Source organism: Phoenix dactylifera, chromosome 17 (assembly GCF_009389715.1).
Source record: "Phoenix dactylifera cultivar Barhee BC4 chromosome 17, palm_55x_up_171113_PBpolish2nd_filt_p, whole genome shotgun sequence".
NCBI lineage: Eukaryota > Viridiplantae > Streptophyta > Magnoliopsida > Arecales > Arecaceae > Phoenix > Phoenix dactylifera.
This window is the reverse complement of record NC_052408.1, coordinates 3,895,684-3,916,203: the sequence shown is the minus strand read 5'-3', so window position 1 is coordinate 3,916,203 and position 20,520 is coordinate 3,895,684. Positions and strand designations below refer to the sequence as shown.

The window sequence follows — 20,520 nt, the reverse complement described above, 5'->3', positions numbered from 1 at the left end:
GATCTATTTTCTACAATCTTAAATTTCTATTTAGAATTTTTTGTATCTTTAAAATCTGTGCAGAAAACTCTTGCACTTTTAAAAGCTATGCAGAAATTACTGTTGCTTTAAAAATTATACATATTATTATCTATTCTTAAAATATATATTGCTGCTTTGAATAATGTGCAGAAATTACAAAATTATATTACTTGTTATATTTCTTAGTATGGTTATTTAATTTTATTAATACTATTGCTCTTTATTGTATTTATTTTAAAACTTAGAATCTAACTCAAAATCTTACAAATTAAAAAATAACTAACAAAAAGATGAACCATCATATATATCCGGATTTGTAATAAATTTGTAAGACAACTTAAAAAGAGTAATATTATTTTTTTAGAATTTGTCAAGTCTGAGAAACACTTGGCACATAATATAACTAAGGGTTTGTCTAGGAGTAGAGTCCTAAATTTTTCGAGAGGGATGGGGCTTAAGCTCACTATTTAGTCACCAACAGTAGATACCTAACTTCTAAAATTGAAGATCCCATCAAGAAGGTTCAATGTGGTAGAAACAAAGCTAATTAATTGATCATATCAGAGAACATTTCTCGGAGTATATCTCCTCCCATCCATATGATGAGTGCTCTTATCAGTGACAAAAATATATTGGAAGGATTGAGTTATACACTTAATGAGTTCAAAGCAGAAAATCTACATAATATTAGGTCACAAATATTCTTGGAAGAGTTACCTGTGTAAGAATGATCGTATAGGCCGCGACTAGGGTTTGGGCTAACCCTAATAAAATTTTTATAAAAAATCAAGGTACTAAACACAAGGCCTTTAAATAGCGCCGACCGCATAAAGACTCAATTGATCCATACTGTGTCTGATAAGTAAAAATCTTAGTCAAAGAACTTAGTTAAAGGTCTAATCCACTATGGTTCCCCGAGATAAAAATTATCAACAGTATGTGAGGTTCAAGTCCATGGGACACCTTACCCATTGCACAGTATAAGTTGCTTAGATATTCTACTTTTTGATTTTCAAAAATTTAAATTTTTTTGTGGAGAATTGTTGGAGTTAAATAAAAAAAATTTAAATTTTCTTATCTCCTAACTTTTAGTTTTTGTAAATGCTTTAAAATATTTTTATAATATACCTTTTTTGGACGAGTTGCGACTCTTCGAAAAACAACGTTGGTTTTCAAAAAGATATGATATTTTCGAAATATGACGTATCTTCAGAACCATCGCGTCTCTTCGGTCTTTCGGATAAAGTCTATAATAGGCTCCTCCAAGATTAATTCAAAAACAATCTGATCTCTATCTTTCTCACTGATACTTTATCTTTCGAGAGTTTTTCTACTCTTCAACTTTCTGCTTTCTATCTTTTTTTTATTTTTTGGGTTATCGAAGGAGTCAGTCAGGTCAAGCCTTTCCAACGATCGTGCTTGTTAGGAAAGAATCGGGCTAAGCCGAGTTGTTGTATCTTAGAAATAAGATCGCCGCAAACCTGCATGTAGGGGGATAAACACGTTCTTAGGGTAGTCTATATAACACGTCTCGATCCAGAAAAAGCTCTTTTCAATCTTCTAATTTTATTTTAGTAAATTATTTTTTTTATAATACTTCTATTAAATAAAATATAGCAGTTTCTAAACAAAATATTTTCAAACAGATGGGGAGGGCAGCAGCGGCGACGTTGAGGTCAAGGAAGGCAAGGTTGGAGGGGATGCTGGAGAGGATGATATCTTAGAGGATGAAGTGTGGTGGAGAGGGGAGCGTAGGGCGCGAGTTTCTTGCAAATGACAATGGCCAAGGAGGCGATGATCTCCTCAGACATGGTCTTGGGCACGACGGACATATCTCGCTCGATTGCCCGGCCATTGTTAAGGGCCACCTACAGCCCACTCCCCCTCCCCTAGCGACGTCGATTATCCTCCCCTCTCTTCCTCCTCCTCCACCACACCGTCCCCACCTCGTAGATCCCCCTTCCCCCACCCTGCTCGCGGCATATATGACCACTTTAGCTCCGGCGGCACCTCGCCTTCCTCCACCCCCACCATGCATCGCTTTTGGCATCGTACGCCTTTACCTGCTTATCCCTGCAGCTCACGACCAGGAAGAGGCGGACCCGATGATTGATGCTCGCCCCCATTCACCCCTCCCAGAGCCCCACAATCATCTCCTGCAATGTGTCCCATCTCGATCCGTTGTCGTAGACCCTTGCTGGTGGTGACACGTACGAGGGCCACCACCATCTCTTCATCACATCCATCCGCCACCCCACCACCGTGGCATCATACCGCACCATCTAGCACCGCATCCCTTCTGCTGGTGCCCAACAAAGCACCGCCAGAAAGATGAAGCACAACTAATGACATTTGAGCAATGGTAAGTGGGATATTGCCTTTCAAATTATGTATATATAAAGAGAGCTAATGAGACTGTAGATTGGGTGGCTTCGTTTATTACCGACCATTTTAAAGGGCCATGTGGGTTGAGAAGGAGTTGCTCAAAATATTTCGAGATTTATTGTATTTTGACTTTTTTTTGAATGTATTCATGCTAGACGTGGATGAGTCATCCATTGCATATAAAAAAAAAGCACAGCTGATTAGGATAGAAAATAATAACATATATTTTTTTTAAGAAAAGAGATCGGTAATATGCAGCTATCCTGCTAATAACCTCTTAACAATAAAAAATATTAAATATCTTAACTTATTGAATGGACAAGATATCTCCTAACTTATAAACTAATATAAAAAAAAAGTAGTATAGCAATTGCCGGTGCTCTGGCGCAGGGACAAAGGAAACGGTGGGCCGAGCCACAGATCCGGGTTCGGTCGGACTCACCACGCAGCCGAGGTGCTGACCGGCCGGTATATTAACCCTCCACCCGGTTGTGTTGTTGCCCGTCGACAAAGAGAAAACCAGAGGCACGATGGCGTCGTCGCGCTCCCCCTCGCCTCCCTCTTCTTCTTCTCCACCGTATCCTAGTGCCGAGAGGTTCTCGGACTCCCCTTGCTTCCTCCAGTACACCGCTTCTCTCAAGTGTAACTCCACTCAATCCCTCCTCCTGCCGTTTTTTTTATTCCTTTCTGATTTTAATCCTAGTGCTGATTTTAATCCAGTTTGAATTTATTAGCTTTTTTTTCATATGATTTCATATGGTAGGTTATGATCTTTTTTTGAGGTATATTCAAGTCTTTTTGGGGGGTATTGGATTTGCTATTCATGGCTATTGCTTTCCCAGCATGTTAGATCTCAGTGGGTTTAACATAAACCCAATGTTACTGGTGAATTTTTGGTTCCCTGATTTTCATTATATGGAGTAATTGGAATCGTATTAGCTGCTTTATAGCTCAGATAGATGTTATTGCAGTTTAATGATGGACAATAGGCTAATGATGATGGCAGTGGAAGGAAGGAGCGATGAGTTGAGAAAAGAAGAAAGAAAATGGAAAGAGGTGGGGAATGTGGGGGAAGAAAGAAAGGATGGGTCCGAGGGAGGATGGAGGAAGAGGGGAGGAGAGAGAAATAAAGAGGGAAAGGGAAAATTTACACAACAAGCTGGAGTCTAAGATTGCAGGTACCAACTCATTCTTAATAAAATTTCATGATATAAAGAAAAATCTCATGAGATGATTACCTATTGTGAAAGACCAAAAATACTCATCTAAAGTAAGAACTAGAAGGGAAAAAATTGTGATTGCAAGTTGCCCTTAGGAGAGCTTTAGACTAAATTATGTTCTATTAGTTACACCTAACGATACATTGTGTTTGTTCTATCAGTTATGCCTTGTGGTACATGTGATTTGATTGAGAGGGAATGCTTGATAGGTGGCTGGGAAGAATTCAGAATGTACGGCATACATGCTTGATCAAGACAGGAAACATTTGATGGATGGTTGTGAAGTAAGTTTGAGAGACAAATGGTGCCAGTGTAGATTATAGTTGTACAAAGAACAAATGAATTTCATGCGACATTTGTAACCATTCCACAAAGAGCATTTGTTTTTCATGGACAAGTAAGCTTCAGGATTGCTGGAGTGTCAACAATTTGGATATTGGAAGATGACATGATGTGGCATGACAAGGAGCTTTGAAAATGAAGTGTTTTACTTATGATAGTCCAAAATGTCAAAATAGCATAGAGTTATAGGTTTTCTTATTAAAGAACATTCCAGTGTAAGTAACAAAACCTCTTTTTGGCCATCCCAAGCTTCAAATAAGATTTAATCTAAAGTATATTTGCACATTTATTAAGTTTCAACTTTCCTTCCTTTTGTCTTTGGTAGATTATTATACTATCGATTAGCCAAATTAATATATTATTCAACTCATGAACATATAAAGTTGCGCTACAGTAATACCAATATGACTTGAGCCTAAATTTATTTGTAGAAAATGCATGACGGGCTGTATTAAGCATATGCACTATCAATCATGGCATATAATATATAAAGTGCCTCCACTGTCGTCATCGTCATAGTTGCGGCTGTCATAATAGGTTTTACTGTCATCATCATCATAGCCTTTACACATTCAAATGGGTAGTCAACTATGGAGCAGAACTTGAGTCAACAAGGTTTCATTGAAGGATCTTCAACTTGCTACCAGGGACTGTCAACATAATGTTCATCCTTTGGGAAGCTGTCCTGAATTTCTAGCCATGTCTTAGAACCTAAAAGGATAGCTGCAAGTAGGGACTTCTTTACTATTCTGAACTTGAGCTTATGCATTTTATTGGTGGCTCTCCTTCAGACTTGCAAGAGTCTAGGTAGGTGAAAAGCTAACGAGGCAAGGTTTACTACTAGGAACTATAGTTGTCCCTTAATTCCAAAAATCAGATGGAGCAAATTTCTGTGACATTGTTTACTTTAAAACCACAATAGCTCAAATCATAATAATGACAGAGGTGACAAAAAGGCTATTGTAACAACCTAAGATCTCACCCAAAAAGGCTAGCCAGAAGGGTCCTCATGGATATTAGGAGGGCAAGTTTCTAAAGTAAGTCCGATGAGTTGGTGAAGCGGTTTAAGGACGGAGCAAACCATGAGTAATGGTGCTAGAAATGATTCGGTTGAGTAATGAGGGTTTCTAGGTGCCAACAAGGTCTTTTTGTGCTGCAAAGAGAGCGTAAATGAAAGAGAGGGGGGGGGGGGACTCTAGAGGGTGAGGAAGAGGTTGTGGGCAATGTTTGCTGCAGAGATTTTGATCTTCATGTAAGAATACAGGAAATGTCTACCTGAATTTCACAAAGGAGATTTGAAGAGCCCAAGACCATTCAAAAGTCAAAACCTCCATGTCTGCTGGGATGTAGAAGGCAGAAAGGAAATGAAAAGGGGAGAAAAGTTGTGGGGGCTGTCACTGTCTCACCCCCTTCCTTTCCTTCCTTTGTATCTGGCCAAGCCATACTGTTTACCACTATCTTCCTTGTCTTCTTCAACTGATGTAGTCTATATCTTTAACAAATTGAAGGCCTCAACATCTGTTGCAGCATGTATTTCTTTTTGGATCAGGATAGTCGAGCCATACTTTAAAGATCTCATGTTAACTATTTCGTGCCAGTAACTAAAAATCATGCCATTTTACTTGTGGACATGCCTAATTGGAAACTTGCATCATAAAAGCAACAATAATTCATCGTACGGTAATCAATTTTCTTTGTATATTTACCCATAAATAGACATATCTATATGTATATTTATCTGTCTATGTATGTATTTATGTAATTATTTTGCACAAAAGGAAGTGTGGCATCTAATAAAATTGAGAATCTTGCAATAGAAAGAAGTGCGATTGTTTCATCTAACTAGCTCCATAAATACACTTTGTTCCAGAATTTAATATGACAAACTTGCCGTAAAGTCCTAGTCTAGCTATTTTGTGCCTTTCGAAGGTCATCTGGGAAAAATAATCAGATTCATGCAATAAAGGTTAGCATTTCCCAGACTTTTCGTGGATTATCAATATTTGCAAAATGGCGTAGTCAAAGCCACCAACCCCTGCTTGAGTTTCATTCCCTTTGTGAAACATATAGAAATTTTCTTACTATTCAATCAGTATAAACACAGAAAAATTTTCTTACTATTCTATCAGTATAATAAAAGTTCTATGCATTTGATCTTATTCGTTAGGAAAGAAAACATACTAGTGGGATCGGTACCTCCATGCAACATCTTATGAAGATTTTTTTCTTTCCCCAGAAAACTCTTGGACTAAGTGATGAAAATTTTAAGGTGGAAGTATGGTAGTCAATAGTCATATACTTGTACTGGAGGCATCATAGTGGCAATAATTGAGAACAAACTGGTGGAGACTTATTTAGGATGTGTGAGCATATGTAATAAAAAATTATTTAGGGCCTTGTAAAGCTAGTTAATGTATGTAGTCTACAACTGTGCTAAGTAATAGCACATTTATTATGTTGCCTATATGTGAATGTTATGCTTTCTATGGTTCTAACAAAAAGAATTATACAATATAAAGTGTACATGTGCTTTTGTCCACCATAGCACATTGTGAATCCTTTGTGATAACATACATTCTGGTTCTAGGCCCCAATGAAATACTGTTCAATCCAATTCATGCTCAAGTTTCTTGGTATTGAAGACCAAACCACCATCTTGAAATCTTTAATGATCACTGTAGAAGATTAGTATGCTCTTTCTATAATCTACATTGCAGGATTGAATCTTTGATTCTTCATGACCTCTTCACTACTTTCTCGTCTCTGAATATTTTCATTTGGTCGTTGCTGGATGGCCATGATATTCATCGATGATAATGTTGGAAATTGGTAAATAAAATTTGGACCATTAAGCATTGGTTCATCATCCAAGCCTTTTATTGTGCTGATGGATCGATGAGTTAACTTCAAATTCCCCACCTTTATCTTTTCAAACTCTCTATCAGTGAACAATGTTTTACTATCAATTTTTGGCAGATGGATCATCAAAAGTGATTGCAGATATCAACAACCAAGTTTAGCAATGTTGTATAGACTGCGTAATATTGAAATGGGCATCATACTCATTTTTTTTGTTTTTGGGTGTCATAAAGTTCTTTCACCACCCAACATCTATTCATGTAAATTTAAAATGGTTTGAATTTCACATATTTTGGTCCTAACTATCTCAAAAACAAAGATGGATCATAATTCAAGAATATCAGGTATCAAGTATCCTATCATCTTAGAGTACCAAAGTTACTATGTGGTGTTTGCTATGATTATACCAAAATCGCAGATTGTGTTGCTTTAGTTTGGAGATCATCACTTGCATCGAAGGTTTTTTGTGTCTTTTATCCATTCCCCACCCATCTTGACGTTATTGGTTTTGTTGCCTCAGTTGTTTGGGAGTGCATAATATATTTGAATTTGAAGTTTGTTTACTCAACCTTTTTTCCAATCCTGTTCTTTTTCATAATCTTTGCAGTCAATCCCAGTCCTTGTGCTCATTTGCTTCCAACTTTAGTATCTTTTATTCTTTGTTTTATTAAATTCATAGTTTGACATCTCCTTCCTCTATTCTTGCCTTGCCAAATGATTGAGGCGTTTCTTTTGTTTTGATGATTTATCTGAAGGTTCCTTTATTATGTTCTAGCACTTTGCTTATTTGTCAGATCCCTTTGAGGTATCTAGTTTTTACTAGAAGAATCCTTTCACCTCCTTCAATTTAGAATTTTCACATTTTTTAGACAGCTCTTTCTGCGTGTCGTTGTCATTTTTTCTTTTTCTTTCTTTCTTTGGTACTGGTGGTTTTGGGAGAGGGGAGTTTCTATTTTGTTGTCATCTTGGCAATTCTATACCATCTTGATATTCTCTAGGATTGACGTCCATAATTTGGCTTCTTTGAGTTGGCACATTATTTTCATCCTTGTGATCACAGTCGTTGCCTCTTTTTTTTTTTTTTTTTTTTTTTTTTTTCAGGGTAGCTACTTCTTTTTGTTTCAATACTTAGTCAATTTCTTCTTTTAATGACTTAAACCTCAAGGTTAATAATTAAATCATTTTTTATTTGATTTTACCGTCAACTTATTGTCCTTGACCTTGCCTTTTCTTTTAGGCATGGTCACCCTTTGACATGTTACTTTTGCCTTTGGTTCCAAATCTTAGTCTGACATCTATGTCATCCTTTTATTTTTCCTAATTTCTCTTCCTTTTCATGTGACTACCTAATGAGTTTATAGCTTTCTTATTGGGTGAACTTATGCTAGTTTCTACCTGTTCCTTGTGACTAATGGCTTGGGCCACAAGCACCGCCTCCCATTCTGTCATCAAATTTCACAAGGTGTTCTGCTCTGGCAGTCCTCATCTCGATCTTGGTATCTTGTTGCTTGAAGAGCAGCTACTTCCTCTTGATATGCATGCCCAACTAATCTCTTAAATTGCTTTAAGCTATCTCCCGATATCATTTACTGCAGATTCTTGGCACCATCTGTTTCTGTTTTGCAGTTCCACCAGTTCTAACCATTGCTAGTCAGTAGTCTGCCATGTTGCTACTCCAATGAGCTAGCTTGTTTTGCCTATATGCTTCCAGCTTGTGGGCATCATGCTGACTCCTATCATCTTTGAATTTCAGTTAGTTGGATATGAACTATTAAATATTTTCCCCCAATTGCATTGTATTTAATTCAAATTCATTGCTTTGGAATAATCAGTGCATCATAAGGTTTCTATAATAGGTTACTGTGTATAGAACTTCATTTCGAGTGTAACTTTGCAGTATGGCCTATAGGGTTGTAAATGGGCTCGGACAGGCCTTAGGTCCATCTGGCCAGGCCGGGCTGGCTTTGGGTCGGGCCGCGTGCTATGCTCAAGGCAGTCCGAGTCGGGCTTGGGTCTGAAAATAGGATCCAAAAGAATTTCGGGCCAGGCTCAAGTTGATGCTTCGCCCTACCAATGCCCGGCTTGAAGCCGCTTGAAGCCCGAGCTTGGATCCAGGCCCAAACTTGGCTCGAGGCATGACTCAACTTTATAATTGAGTGGACTAGAAATAATTGGCCTGATCAGCTTAGCTTGAGGACCTAAGAGGCTGAGCCTGAGGTGATGTATGGTTTGACCATTCAGTAAGTTGAGGATTTGAAAGGCTTAAACCCTTGATCCCTAATTCCCTTCAGCAATTTAGATTTTTGGCTATTCCTTAATGCTAGTAGCCGAGCCCTCCTGCTCGGCCTCTTGTCGCTGGTCGCCTCTCATGTCGCCCCCTCCATCATCGCTGATTACTGGTCCAAACAGGGCAAACAAGTCCCTCTTCTTGTCTAGAGTGCTGGTGAGGTATCTTTTCTCTCTTTCTCTCTCTTCCTCTCGACTCCTTACTCTTCTCTCTCCATGATCTCTCTTCCCCCTGTCGGTGGATGAGGCAAGGTTGGGCTTGGCTCGAAGCCATTGGAAAGTATATGAATGGTTATTCTCCAATTAGGGATTAGGGATTGATTGGGGTTGGGGATTTCTTCATGTAGGGTTATTCGCTGCCAGGACTTCTTTGAATGCGGTTGGGATTAGGTATTGCAGATAGGGTTTAAGGATTAGGGTTTGGATATTGAAATTTGACCAGTTATTCTGATAGTTATAGAAAGAAGGTTGTTGGTTGTGACCACCATCAGTTAACTCTAATGTTTGATCTTAAATTTGTTTTGATCCTTAAAATGCGGCATCCAGCATTTCCTAGGCTGCATCAACTTTTATAACAAGTATCTGAAGAATTTAGAATTTAATTGTTCATATAATCATTAATAGGTAATTATTACAGAGTTTTAATTGACTGATTATTTAGTTTATTCTATGAATTTGCTTCCTTTAAACTAAATTGTTGGCACAGGGATTTACAACTTAATATTTGGATATAATTTGATGATATAATTTCTTCTGTTGTTATGGTGCCCTTTTTTGCTAATACCAGGGTTTGCTAATGCCTGTTTTATGACTACTAATCTACGGTCAAATATGATTTTTTATGCTGTCACTAGATACCTGAGTCCATGCTTATATTTTCCTTCCTACCTCGCTGCTTGAACCCACACAAGGCCTAGACTTTTCGGGCCAATGGGGCCAATTCAGTTGGCCCAGCCTTTTGGTCCAAACAGGCTAATTCTGGTCGGGCCTGTTTGGGTTTCAGACTAGGCCTGGGCCAAGGTTCAGTTCGAGCTGGGATTTTGAAAAAGAAAAATTTAAGCCTGGGCCTGGCTTGAAGCCCAAAAAATTTTTGGGCCGGGCTCTGGCAAGGGCATGGTCTGGCTCGATTCCAGCCCTAATAACCTATTGGTTTTCTCATTTTTCACTTTGATATTTGCTGGATTGCAGACAGATTGTTGGTTCTCAACATGAGGTTCATTAAATTGCAAGATGTAGCAAATGGCTACAGTATATTGGTATTTGTGCACCTTGTTTTCTTAAATTGCTTGATGGGCAACATGACCAAACTCATACTATATAAATTTTTCAAAAGAAATTGTACCTGCTCTTAGAACTTACAATTACGGCAAATACGCTTTTTGCTGTATCTTCCTTTACTTTGTCTTTTTCTCCATTGTTTACCTTATTAATTGTTTGTAATGAAATTTTTAGGCCTGGAAGCTAACCAGGACAAGGGCAAATGTCGACAACAATTTGATGATTACAAAGAATGCAAGAAGAAAGAGGTATAACATTCATTGCTTGGAGTTTAGAAGGCTTCTCATTCATGTAGTACGTTTATGTTCCCAAAGTTAAACCACAAACTGATGTAGCTCTTATGACTTTTAATTCTGGAGATATATTTTCTTTATTTTCCTTTATTTATTTATTTCTGGTAGGAGCTTGGTGAGATTTTCAATTAGGTATTATAATCAACTGTGCAATTTCAATTACTATTGGTTTGATGGTTGAATATGTATACGTGCATGTGTAAATACATAAACAATATTATGTATTTGAGAAGATGTATGTACTTATTAAAGCTTTCTCATATAAGGAAGAGTGTGTTTGATGCTTGTGCCTGTTAGATGGTGAGAGCAAGCCAGTTCTTTTGGTTAGGAAGCATAAATTGACCAGTATGATGAGATTGTAAATCCTCTTCATTAGTAGAGTTGTAGTAATGATAAAAGTGGGAGTTCAAGTTGGATACACAATAAGTCAGGCTAATCAGGTTTGAGACTGAATTTTTTTCATTTGCTTTCTACTATAACAAAAATGTGGTAGTGCAATGTTTATATCACGCATATAATTTCAGAACCCAGACAATTTTATGTGAGGAGTTGGAAATTGCAAAGGAGTTTGGAGTCCAGATGGGACATCCAGAACCTGTGCTGTCTGTCTCTGCCATGGTGTTAGGCAGCTAATGTTAAGATCTTGGTTGACAGGAATGTCTATGAGTTTTTGTGGAGTAACAGGGAATAAACCTAAAGCTTTGTGATGGAATGTAGGCTGTAAGCAGATTGGAAGCTATGAGTAGGTTTAGTTTACTTGATAAGGTGGAGATGATAGCAATCAGTTGATTGTGGCAGCAGATGATATGTAAGAGATTGTGTTGAATGTGGCGGTTAATGATGATCTAATGCTTAACCTTGGTATGTCTTAAATTGTCTTAGTAGATTGTGTCTCATAGGGTGTTATAAGCAGCTATTGGGATTCAAATTTCAGACTGAGGATTGTAACTACTTTCCAACTAATAATATGATTAAACATAACCATAAAACAGAGATCAGACCAGGGAAGATATAAAATATAACAAGTATGCTAATTAGGATCATGTTTTCAAAAATCAGGTTAGTTAGAGAAGCCATGACCTTAAACCCTTGATATAGCTGCTGCTGTTTCCTCATTGGTTAAGAAACCAATAATTGAAAATGGATAATTATTGTAGCAATCTGGTATAATTTGAAATCGCGAGACCCTTCATGCTCGTACTTTTTCCCAGCATTGAGATAAATTTGATGATAATCATTTATACCTTGATAAGATGTCTGATTTCTCTGTATCTATACAGTGGATTCCTTCCTTCTCCAGATCTCTAAAGCAGTACTGTAAAACATAAAAAATGAAGAAAATTGGGTGTCAACAGGTTTCAATCCCTTGAACAGGTTTCAATCTTCAGCCTCACCATAAAAGCAGGGAAATGAAGGAAAACAGATAAACACAGCAAATTAATATCAGACTGGAGAAATAGGAGACTCCATAATACTCTTTCTCTATCTGAGCTTCTAATTGGACCTCAATCCTAGCTAGAGCAGGATTATCCCCATAAAAGGAGGGGGGCTGGCTCCCTCCCCTTGAACACAACTCTGGAGGGAGAAATAGAGAGGAGAGTCTCATTTTGCTAAAGCTATAATCTCTTACCCAAGGATAGCAGTTTCTCCCTAGTTTATTTCTTCAAAGATAAAGTTCCTGTTTTGCTACAGTACCTTATCATCTCACAATCCTTCATCAGTATCTTTTATTTCAAATATCATTGATGTAGGAATTTCTGCTCATGGTGATAATTTCGTCCACAAACAACTAAAAGAAGGCCTTTTGGTTTACCTTCAAAAAACATGGATGATTTAACCATCTGCATTTGCAAACAATCAGCGAAATTTTGTAATCAACCAATCAAACCATGCCTAAGATGCATTTGGAAAATGACAGATGGCTCTACTATACTTAGAGAAGGGTCGAAGCACCATTTTCAGCAAAGACAAGTGCCTGACCAGAGCATATTCTGGTGTGGAGTGCGGGAAAGAAGGTCTTTTAATTTTGCTTTTTTTTTTTTTTTTTAAATAAAGAAGTTGATGTGAGGACAAGTCTCTAGGGAGATATCGTGGGTGCGGCCCCTAAGCAGAAGATCCATGCTAGTAAGCCTGTTACATGCATCCTATTTATTGAGCCATGAAAAGACATTGCAAAAACCAACTTTAGTACCAAATTGAAGTAAAGCTTCTGAAGTTGTTTTCAGGGTGCAAAGACAGGACACATACTTCTCACTTTGATAACTTCAATGCTCATCCTATATGGTTTTCTTGTAGCCCTTGTTACTAAGGTTTTTACTAACGAATGGATGCTCTGACATTGTAAGTTATTAGCGCTCTCTAATATTGTCATTGTAAATGGGTAAATTCATAATATGAATTTGGTAAAGGGCATTCATATTACAGCAACCCATTGTTAGTCCAGTGGTGATGAATTTGCTAGGTAGTGTAGAAATGAGGATAGACTAAGACTTCATTTATCCTGAAACAATGTTGAGCGACTCAAATCCTTCTGCAGTTGGGCTACTTGCCATCGTTTAGAGTTGGTGCAAGATGTATTTGATTAGTGTCGATGAGAAGTGATGAGATTGATGGCTGCTGTTTTGTTGGCACGTGGGACCGATCATTGTAATGCGGTTTGGTTTCTCAAAGATGTCAGAATGAGATAACAATAAATATTACTATTGGAAATACCCTTGACCTGAATCAGATACTCTAGCTACATAGGATGCAACAAGATCTTCATATTTATTTTTAGTGTGAAATGGAATATGCGCAAAGTAAACCATCCAATGAAGGTTATGTACCTGTAAAGTAAAAAACACTGATTCATGATCACTGATCCATGGAGTATGTAAAGAGACCGGAAATTGACTTTCCTTATCAAAAATATTTTCCTACTAACTTAGTTGGAACTCCTAATCCAAGAAATTTTATACTAGGATTCCGTAATACCTTGTTAAATCCCAGGTCTGAAATATTTTTGAAATTTCATAGAAACAAAACATATTAACGTAAAGATAATTTACATCGTACAGCCTCAGGATGTTTATTTTTCTTGCATTTCTTTTCTTTCTTATTATACTCGCGTACAAAAGGAATATGAATTTGCATTTTTTTTCGCAATTATAATTATTCCTGAATTAACTTTTCTTGTCTTTAATGACAGAGGGAGGCCAGGTTAGAAAGAAATCGGAAAAAATCTTTCTTCTCGTAGATGGAGCAGCAGTAAATATTTTCATGTAGCAAGATCTCATAGTTGTCTTCCACTGTATGAAACCCAAAAACCTGTTTATTACATGCAAGAAAGCAGTGTGTTTCCACAATAATGTCAGATGATTTTCAGCCAGTTACCACAAGTATGCTAGTGGCTGACATCACTGGCAACGAAGACCAAGAACACTATTTCCATCTTTAGTTTTCATTTCATTTACACATGTATGAAGTTTAATGTATACTGATCCTTGGAAACTGCTGTGCTGTAACCGTTTTCACTTGGAGCAACTTATTTTTTTATTTTTTTAGGCAATACCGAGAAACAGAATAATGTGATGTATTGTGTTTCATGGCCTAAGATAGGAGCAAATATTGCTGTGCTGGTTTATAAAAATATAGTACCACAAGTCTCTTACGGGATGGATTTCTAGAATCTCATAGTTGTTAGAGGTTTGTTTTCACCTAAGATTGCCCTTTTCCAGTTGGATGATGCTGCAGGTTGCACATGTGGATAATCAAACAGCCATTTGTGAGGATTTAGTGCTTTGTCAAGTGTTTCTGATATTACACTGATGATAGTGATTTATTGTAACTGCCTTTAGATGTAAGGCATCAATGTGTTGAATGATGATAATGTGATTCATAGGTGTGCGGCGAAACTTATTATAAGTCTCTTTTGCATGATATGGTAAATCATGGGAAAGTTGCATGTGGACTGGGTTTAACTGCAATAAACAATACATGGACTGCTTTAAACTGTGCCTCCTTAATCGTGACCTGGCTGTGATTAAATCGTATTAGAACAATGCTGAAGTAAAGCTGAATTGCTGCACAATTCTATGTTGTCCCTGTAAGTGCTGGCCTGCATGAATCCTGGTGCTCCTCTTTATAGTGTTTACAACATCAGTTAATCTGTCGACAAACCAGTTACCCAGATGAATAATTGCAGTTCGGTTGGGCTGCAGCAGCATTGCTCATTAGAAATAGCAAAGAGAAATGCTTCACCACATAGCCTTTTTCTTTTTTTTTGGTAAACCGGCTTCCCACTACATACGATGATGAGAGAGCCCAGAACTATCGCAAAGTAAAACACGATCTAATGTCTGTGGCACATGATCGGAGGGACTCTAATATATCATAATGGTGGGTTGCATAGGAGGCGACCCAATCCGCAGCCCTGTTCGTCTCTCGAAATACATGCGAAACCTGAAGTAAATCTAACTCCTTCCCCATGCTCCGGAAGTCTCGGAGTAATGGGTGAAGTCCGACCTGGCCTGTCGACAGCGAATCCAGTCCACTACTGTGGTCGAGTCATCCTTTAGAAGAATCAGTCGGGCACCCAGGTGTACTCTAGCATACCCATGCCGCGTGCAACTCCGCCACATGGATGGATTCATCAAATGTGCATCGGCCTCCAGCCACAATCAGTCTGGAGTCGTGGTCTCTGATCACAAAGCCCACGCCACATCTGCTACCGCCCTTCGCTACGCTACCATCCAGGGGATGGGGGCTCCCAAGATACCAGTGGTATCATCGCATACCTATGCGGGGAAGAAGAAGAGCTCCAGGTATCCCTGTCATCTCCAAATGAATAGTCAGCTGCAGCGCTCACTAGCTCAGCTGCATGTGCAAAAGCTATAGTAACCACCGATCTCGGATAGAAACCTCTGCCCTCAAATATTCTCGCGTTTCTATCCAACCAGATGTGATATGCCACGTAAGCCCATACTACTCCCCTGTCTGCCGTATCGAATCTTCAAGCTGAGGCCCTCAATTGACTCAAAAAGGCCTCAGTAGAGATGAAAGACTGCCGGCGGGTTGCTACGAGGCCCCACACCTGATGCGCCCGCGGGCATGTAAACAGAACGTGACCGGTGGTCTCCTCCTCCCCCGAGCATCTCTCGCAGTCAGCTGGTATCGGGACCCCCCTCCTTGCCAAGATCCCTCTGGTAGGTAGAATGCCCCATGCCACCCGCCACAGAAACAGAGCAACACGTGGGTGCACACGTAATCGCCAAATCCAGCGACCCTCCAGCCGACGTGCAGACCCTGTGTCCACTATCGTCTGGAGATCACTGACCGTAACTCTCGCCCTAGCAGACCACCTAGCTTCTTTAACCAGGATGCAAATTACTTAGTCCGAGACCTGTTGGTGTTGTAGTCATCTAATGGGTGTGTTTCTCTCGTGAACTAATCAAAATTTGTTGAACTTCAGCATGTTTGCCTTTTTCATTAGGGTTGGGGCAGTTTGGCTTATTTCGAGTTAGATTTGTGTTGTAAAATATCAGCATGATTTCAAGCCTGTTGTGTTTGGGTTAAAAGCTCCATTACCTGGTCCGACCCAATTTCTATAGTAAGTGCTATGAGCAAAGTAACCATTTTGGCAAAACAGATCTAATAGGATGGGATAAAAAGGGCACGTTTGCTTGTTCGCTGGAAAACGAAATGGTAGAGTAGGTGTTTATTCTCAAGACAAATGTCTTAAAAATAGGACCCTTTATCAAACCGAAAAGAGACCAGGTCATGGATCACGGATTCAACCAAAAATCAACCAGAATCGTACCGTGAGATCCTAATAGCATAATAAATATATTAACTATTAATTATTTATATGTAGAAAAATATATCAAAATTATAACTATGCATAGAAAAATTGTAAAAAAAAAACATTTTTCAATCATATTTTGTTACTTCTCGCTACAATAATATCAAATTATTGTTGCTGCATGCCAGCCATCTGCCAAGCATTGGTGAGCATTGTGAGGATATGCATTATATATATACATAGCTACAAAGCCAACAAGTTGATCCATATAGATCCTCATCTAGTTTCCATTAAGAAAAAGTGTAGTTTTAACATCTATTTGGTACAGATTAAAATCCATATTGCGATAATGGCTAGACTAAGATAAATCGAAGCACGTAACAACCAGAGTGATGCTTTCTATATAATCGAGTTCCTTTTTTTTAGATATAACCTTTGACAATACAGTGAGCTTTATCGGTTTCAATGGATCCATCCATCTCGCAGAAGGTCAACCAGATCCCTTACATAGTTGGCCTTCATTAATTCCATTTCTTCGTGCATCACTTTAATCCATTTTTTGGCAACGAGGTCTAAGATAGGCTTAAAATATTTTGGACTCCACATCATCTTTTGCTATATTCTCTCTCCTTTTCTTGATTATGTTTAGCTTGTTATAATCCTTGATTCGGAGGGGGCAATTGTTGGATAGAATGCTGTGACTTTGAAAATTAAGTTACAAAAGGTGATGGTTTTAGCCGAATATTCATCATAGTTGAATCTTGAAAAGGTCAATGGCATTTACAAATAGGATGTGGATCAAAAACTGCTGCCTCTAGAATCAATGACTTTGTAGTATTAAATATGGGCCACTAAGTCTTCTTATGGATTATCTTGGCCAGTTCTATAATTCATAACTAATATCTTCCACCATATATCTATTTTTATTATTTTATTACTACTAATCAGAAAAGGGAGATAATTATAGAGAGAGAGAGAGACATGATAAATCTTATACACTATTTTGTGTATCTTTTATTCTCTCTTACCCTCTTTGAATCATGCATAGAATCTTTCTAATTGCTCAAATCAATCCTTGAGTAGTTTTTTGGTCCACCTCATTACTTCAACCATCCTAAGAACTAGAAAAGTTAGTTTTGAGTTTTAGTGGTTCATCTAGCTTATTGCAATCAGTCAAGTCCAGCACCAAATTCGAATGTGAACCTTTATAATTAGAATGGTATTGGATAATTCAAACCTGAGCTAGTTTTCAAATAGATTAATGGGTGATAGGTTTGGACAAAGAATGACCACCTCAAATTTCAACTCTATTTAATATAGGCTCCACCTTGCAATGTTCGAAGTCTTTAATTGACTAGCTCAAGATATGAGCTACTTGGTTGGCTCATGGGCTGCTCTGACCGAGTTTGTAGTTTATAAATAATATCTTTCAACATCTTTTTGATGAGATTTACTAATTTATTACTAGTAATTAGAAAAAGGAGGTGGAGAGAGAAGGAAATATGATAAATCTTGTACACAATGTCTACTCTATTTTTTGTGATAATACCGCTTGTTCCTTTTCTTAGCCTTTTTGACTTCATAGAACCCTTTTAAATCAAAACTTATGCATCTTAAAGTACCCCTCATTATTATCAACATCCTAAAAATTAAGAATTTATTATCGAAACCTATCAAATCCAAAGCCAAGCATGAATCGATTCATTTATATGATGGTCTTGGATAACCCAAACAAGTGTGGAGTATACTAGAAGAAAGCCCCACTCAAAATTGTTATTTTGGACAACTTCGATAAGTTGTGCATTCTTGAACAAAAATTGCCAATTGTAGAATCATTCTTTCTCTAATATAAAATGTGGATCACTAGATCCACCTATGGGCTACCCTAGTGTTATGGCTTGAGCCTTTCATGCAACAATTGATGCACCAACTCCCTACCAAAAGGAGTCTAATGAGATAGAAGTTTGTGGGATTCTCCATAAGCCTACTGATTTGGTAGGAAAGCAAGCTATTTTTCTAGGCTCTTATAAAAAGAGTTAGAGTGATCATAACCCTTGAAATTCTGATGCTTGTACATATCCTAAGCATTCCTTATACTCAGTAGAGCTTGTAAAATTGGGAAAAGCCTTATTAGCCAAACCATCCAAGCAGAGAGTTGTAAGAGTTCTCTAGTAGAATACTATTTTTTAGTCTCCCAAATTCTTCTCTATCTCCTGCGTGTGCTTCTCTCCTTCCTCTCTAAGAGTTCTAGCTTGAGAGGCTAGAGTGATGAGCTGACTTAGAGGTGATTGTGGGTAAACAATTATTCTAAGTGCTACATGGGTGCTTGAAAAAATTTCAAGCCTATGATAGTTGGAATCAGAGCCTACATAATGGAAGAAACATCATGGTTTCAAAAGCTACCAATGATTATTTGAAAGTGGCCGAGCAAAATCTCCAAATGGGGAAAAAGGGCAAAGAAAGCCGAGACAAATCTTATGACTCAAAGAGCTCCATGGAGGCAAAAGTCACTAACGTGGAGGTGGTCATGGCCGATATGAGGGATTAGTTTGACACGCTGGAGCAAGTCATGGAAGAACTTTATGACAACTTCGAGAGGCAATTAAGGAACTCCATAAGGACATGCCGAGCATCGTCAACGCCATAGAAGAATTTCAATATCAAGACAATCTCACATTCCAAGCTTGAGTTTGGAGGTCCTGACCAACCTTTAAGCTCAATTCGAGGAGATGAAGAAGACTATGGAGGAGACTATGGCTGATTGAGCCGTGTGCAAAAAGGCTATGGCTAGCAAAGTTGTTGCTGCTCCTATTACAAGTTTCATGCCAAGAATTGAAGCTCCCAAATCCAAGAAGTATGATGGCAAGAGGTATGCTAAAGAGATTGACAACTTCTTATGGCACATGGAGAGATATTTTGAGGCACTCAACATCAAAGATAAAAAGCTCAAGGTGAGAATGACTACCCTCTTCATTGTTGATCTTGCTGTTGTAGGTATAGAAAACATACTGAGATAGATAAGGAGCTTGCTCGGTGACACCTGGGATGACCAAAAAAGAGAACCAAGAAGCAATTCTATCCCAAGAATGTCACCCATGAGGCATAAAATAAAATTGGGGAGCTGAAGCATACAGGGTTGATTAGAGACTCTATGAAGAAATTTTCTTCTCTCTTACTTCAAATTTCTAATATGGGCGAGGAGGATCAACTTTTCAACTTCATGGATGGTCTCAGGCCATGGATTGCCATCGAGCTATATAGGTATGGCATGAAGGACATCTCAATTGCCCTTGCAATAGTGGAGACCTTGATGGAGTTCGAAAGGCCCAAGTCTTTTGGACAAACGAGTCCAAAGGATAATCATGCCAAAGGTAGGGGAGCAAAGTAGTCCAAACCATCTCATAGCAAAGAGGAAGACCATTATATGGGTAGGCATCACAAAGGTGGAGGAAACCCCCAAAGCAAAGAAGGTGGATAGAGAGAAAAGGCCCTAAAGTAACTATTTCCTATGTGATGGTCTATATTGGATAAGGGACTATCCTAAGAGCATTGCTCTCAATGCTATGATAGAAGAGTGAGAGAGCCAGGATACTGCTCAAATTAGTTGTCTTTGACTTTTGAATGCCTTAAAGGCTAGCTCAGTACCCAAATCTTCAAAGATAGAGCCTTGATGTATATTAAGGCCCAGATAAATAGGATGTCCATTCAAAGTTGGTTGATATGGGTGCTGCAGACATCTTCATTAAGTTGGATGAGGCAACTTAGCTTGGGCTCAAGATGAGCAAGCAGAAAGGCTATATGAAGACAGTGAATGCTAAAGGCTAGCCCTTTGATAGTGTAGCTCGTGGATTGGAACTGCACCTAGCTAGATGATTAAAGTTGTAAGGTTCGCTTCATGGTGGTGCCCCTCGATGACTTCGATGTGATGGTAGGATTGGAGTTTTTGAGGCAATTCAATGTGATGCTATTATTTCAATACAACTCAGCATGTATCCTTGAAGGAGGAGCTATCATAGGCCCAATAATTACCAAACCTAGTCCTTGTACCAAGATTCTC

The 20,520-nt window shown here is 38.4% G+C and overlaps 1 protein-coding gene across 1 annotated transcript; it reads left to right on the top strand.

The window, feature by feature from the left end:
- The first annotated feature begins 2,802 nt into the window (after positions 1-2,802).
- On the top strand, positions 2,803-14,379 carry LOC103723540 (cytochrome c oxidase-assembly factor COX23, mitochondrial). Its single transcript, XM_008814484.4, has 3 exons — positions 2,803-3,048; positions 10,566-10,639; positions 13,872-14,379. Exons 1-3 carry the CDS (start codon positions 2,937-2,939, stop codon positions 13,917-13,919), a joined length of 234 nt encoding a protein of 77 aa, XP_008812706.1. The 5' UTR covers positions 2,803-2,936; the 3' UTR covers positions 13,920-14,379.
- Positions 14,380-20,520: the final 6,141 nt, after the last annotated feature.

Coding starts and splice junctions, on each gene's coding strand:
- LOC103723540 (XM_008814484.4), top strand. CDS start 2,937: ATGGCGTCGTCGCGCTCCCCCTCGCCTCCCTCTTCTTCTTCTCCACCG. Junction 3,049..10,565: donor GTACACCGCTTCTCTCAAGT/GTAACTCCACTC, acceptor TGAAATTTTTAG/GCCTGGAAGCTAACCAGGAC. Junction 10,640..13,871: donor AAGAATGCAAGAAGAAAGAG/GTATAACATTCA, acceptor CTTTAATGACAG/AGGGAGGCCAGGTTAGAAAG.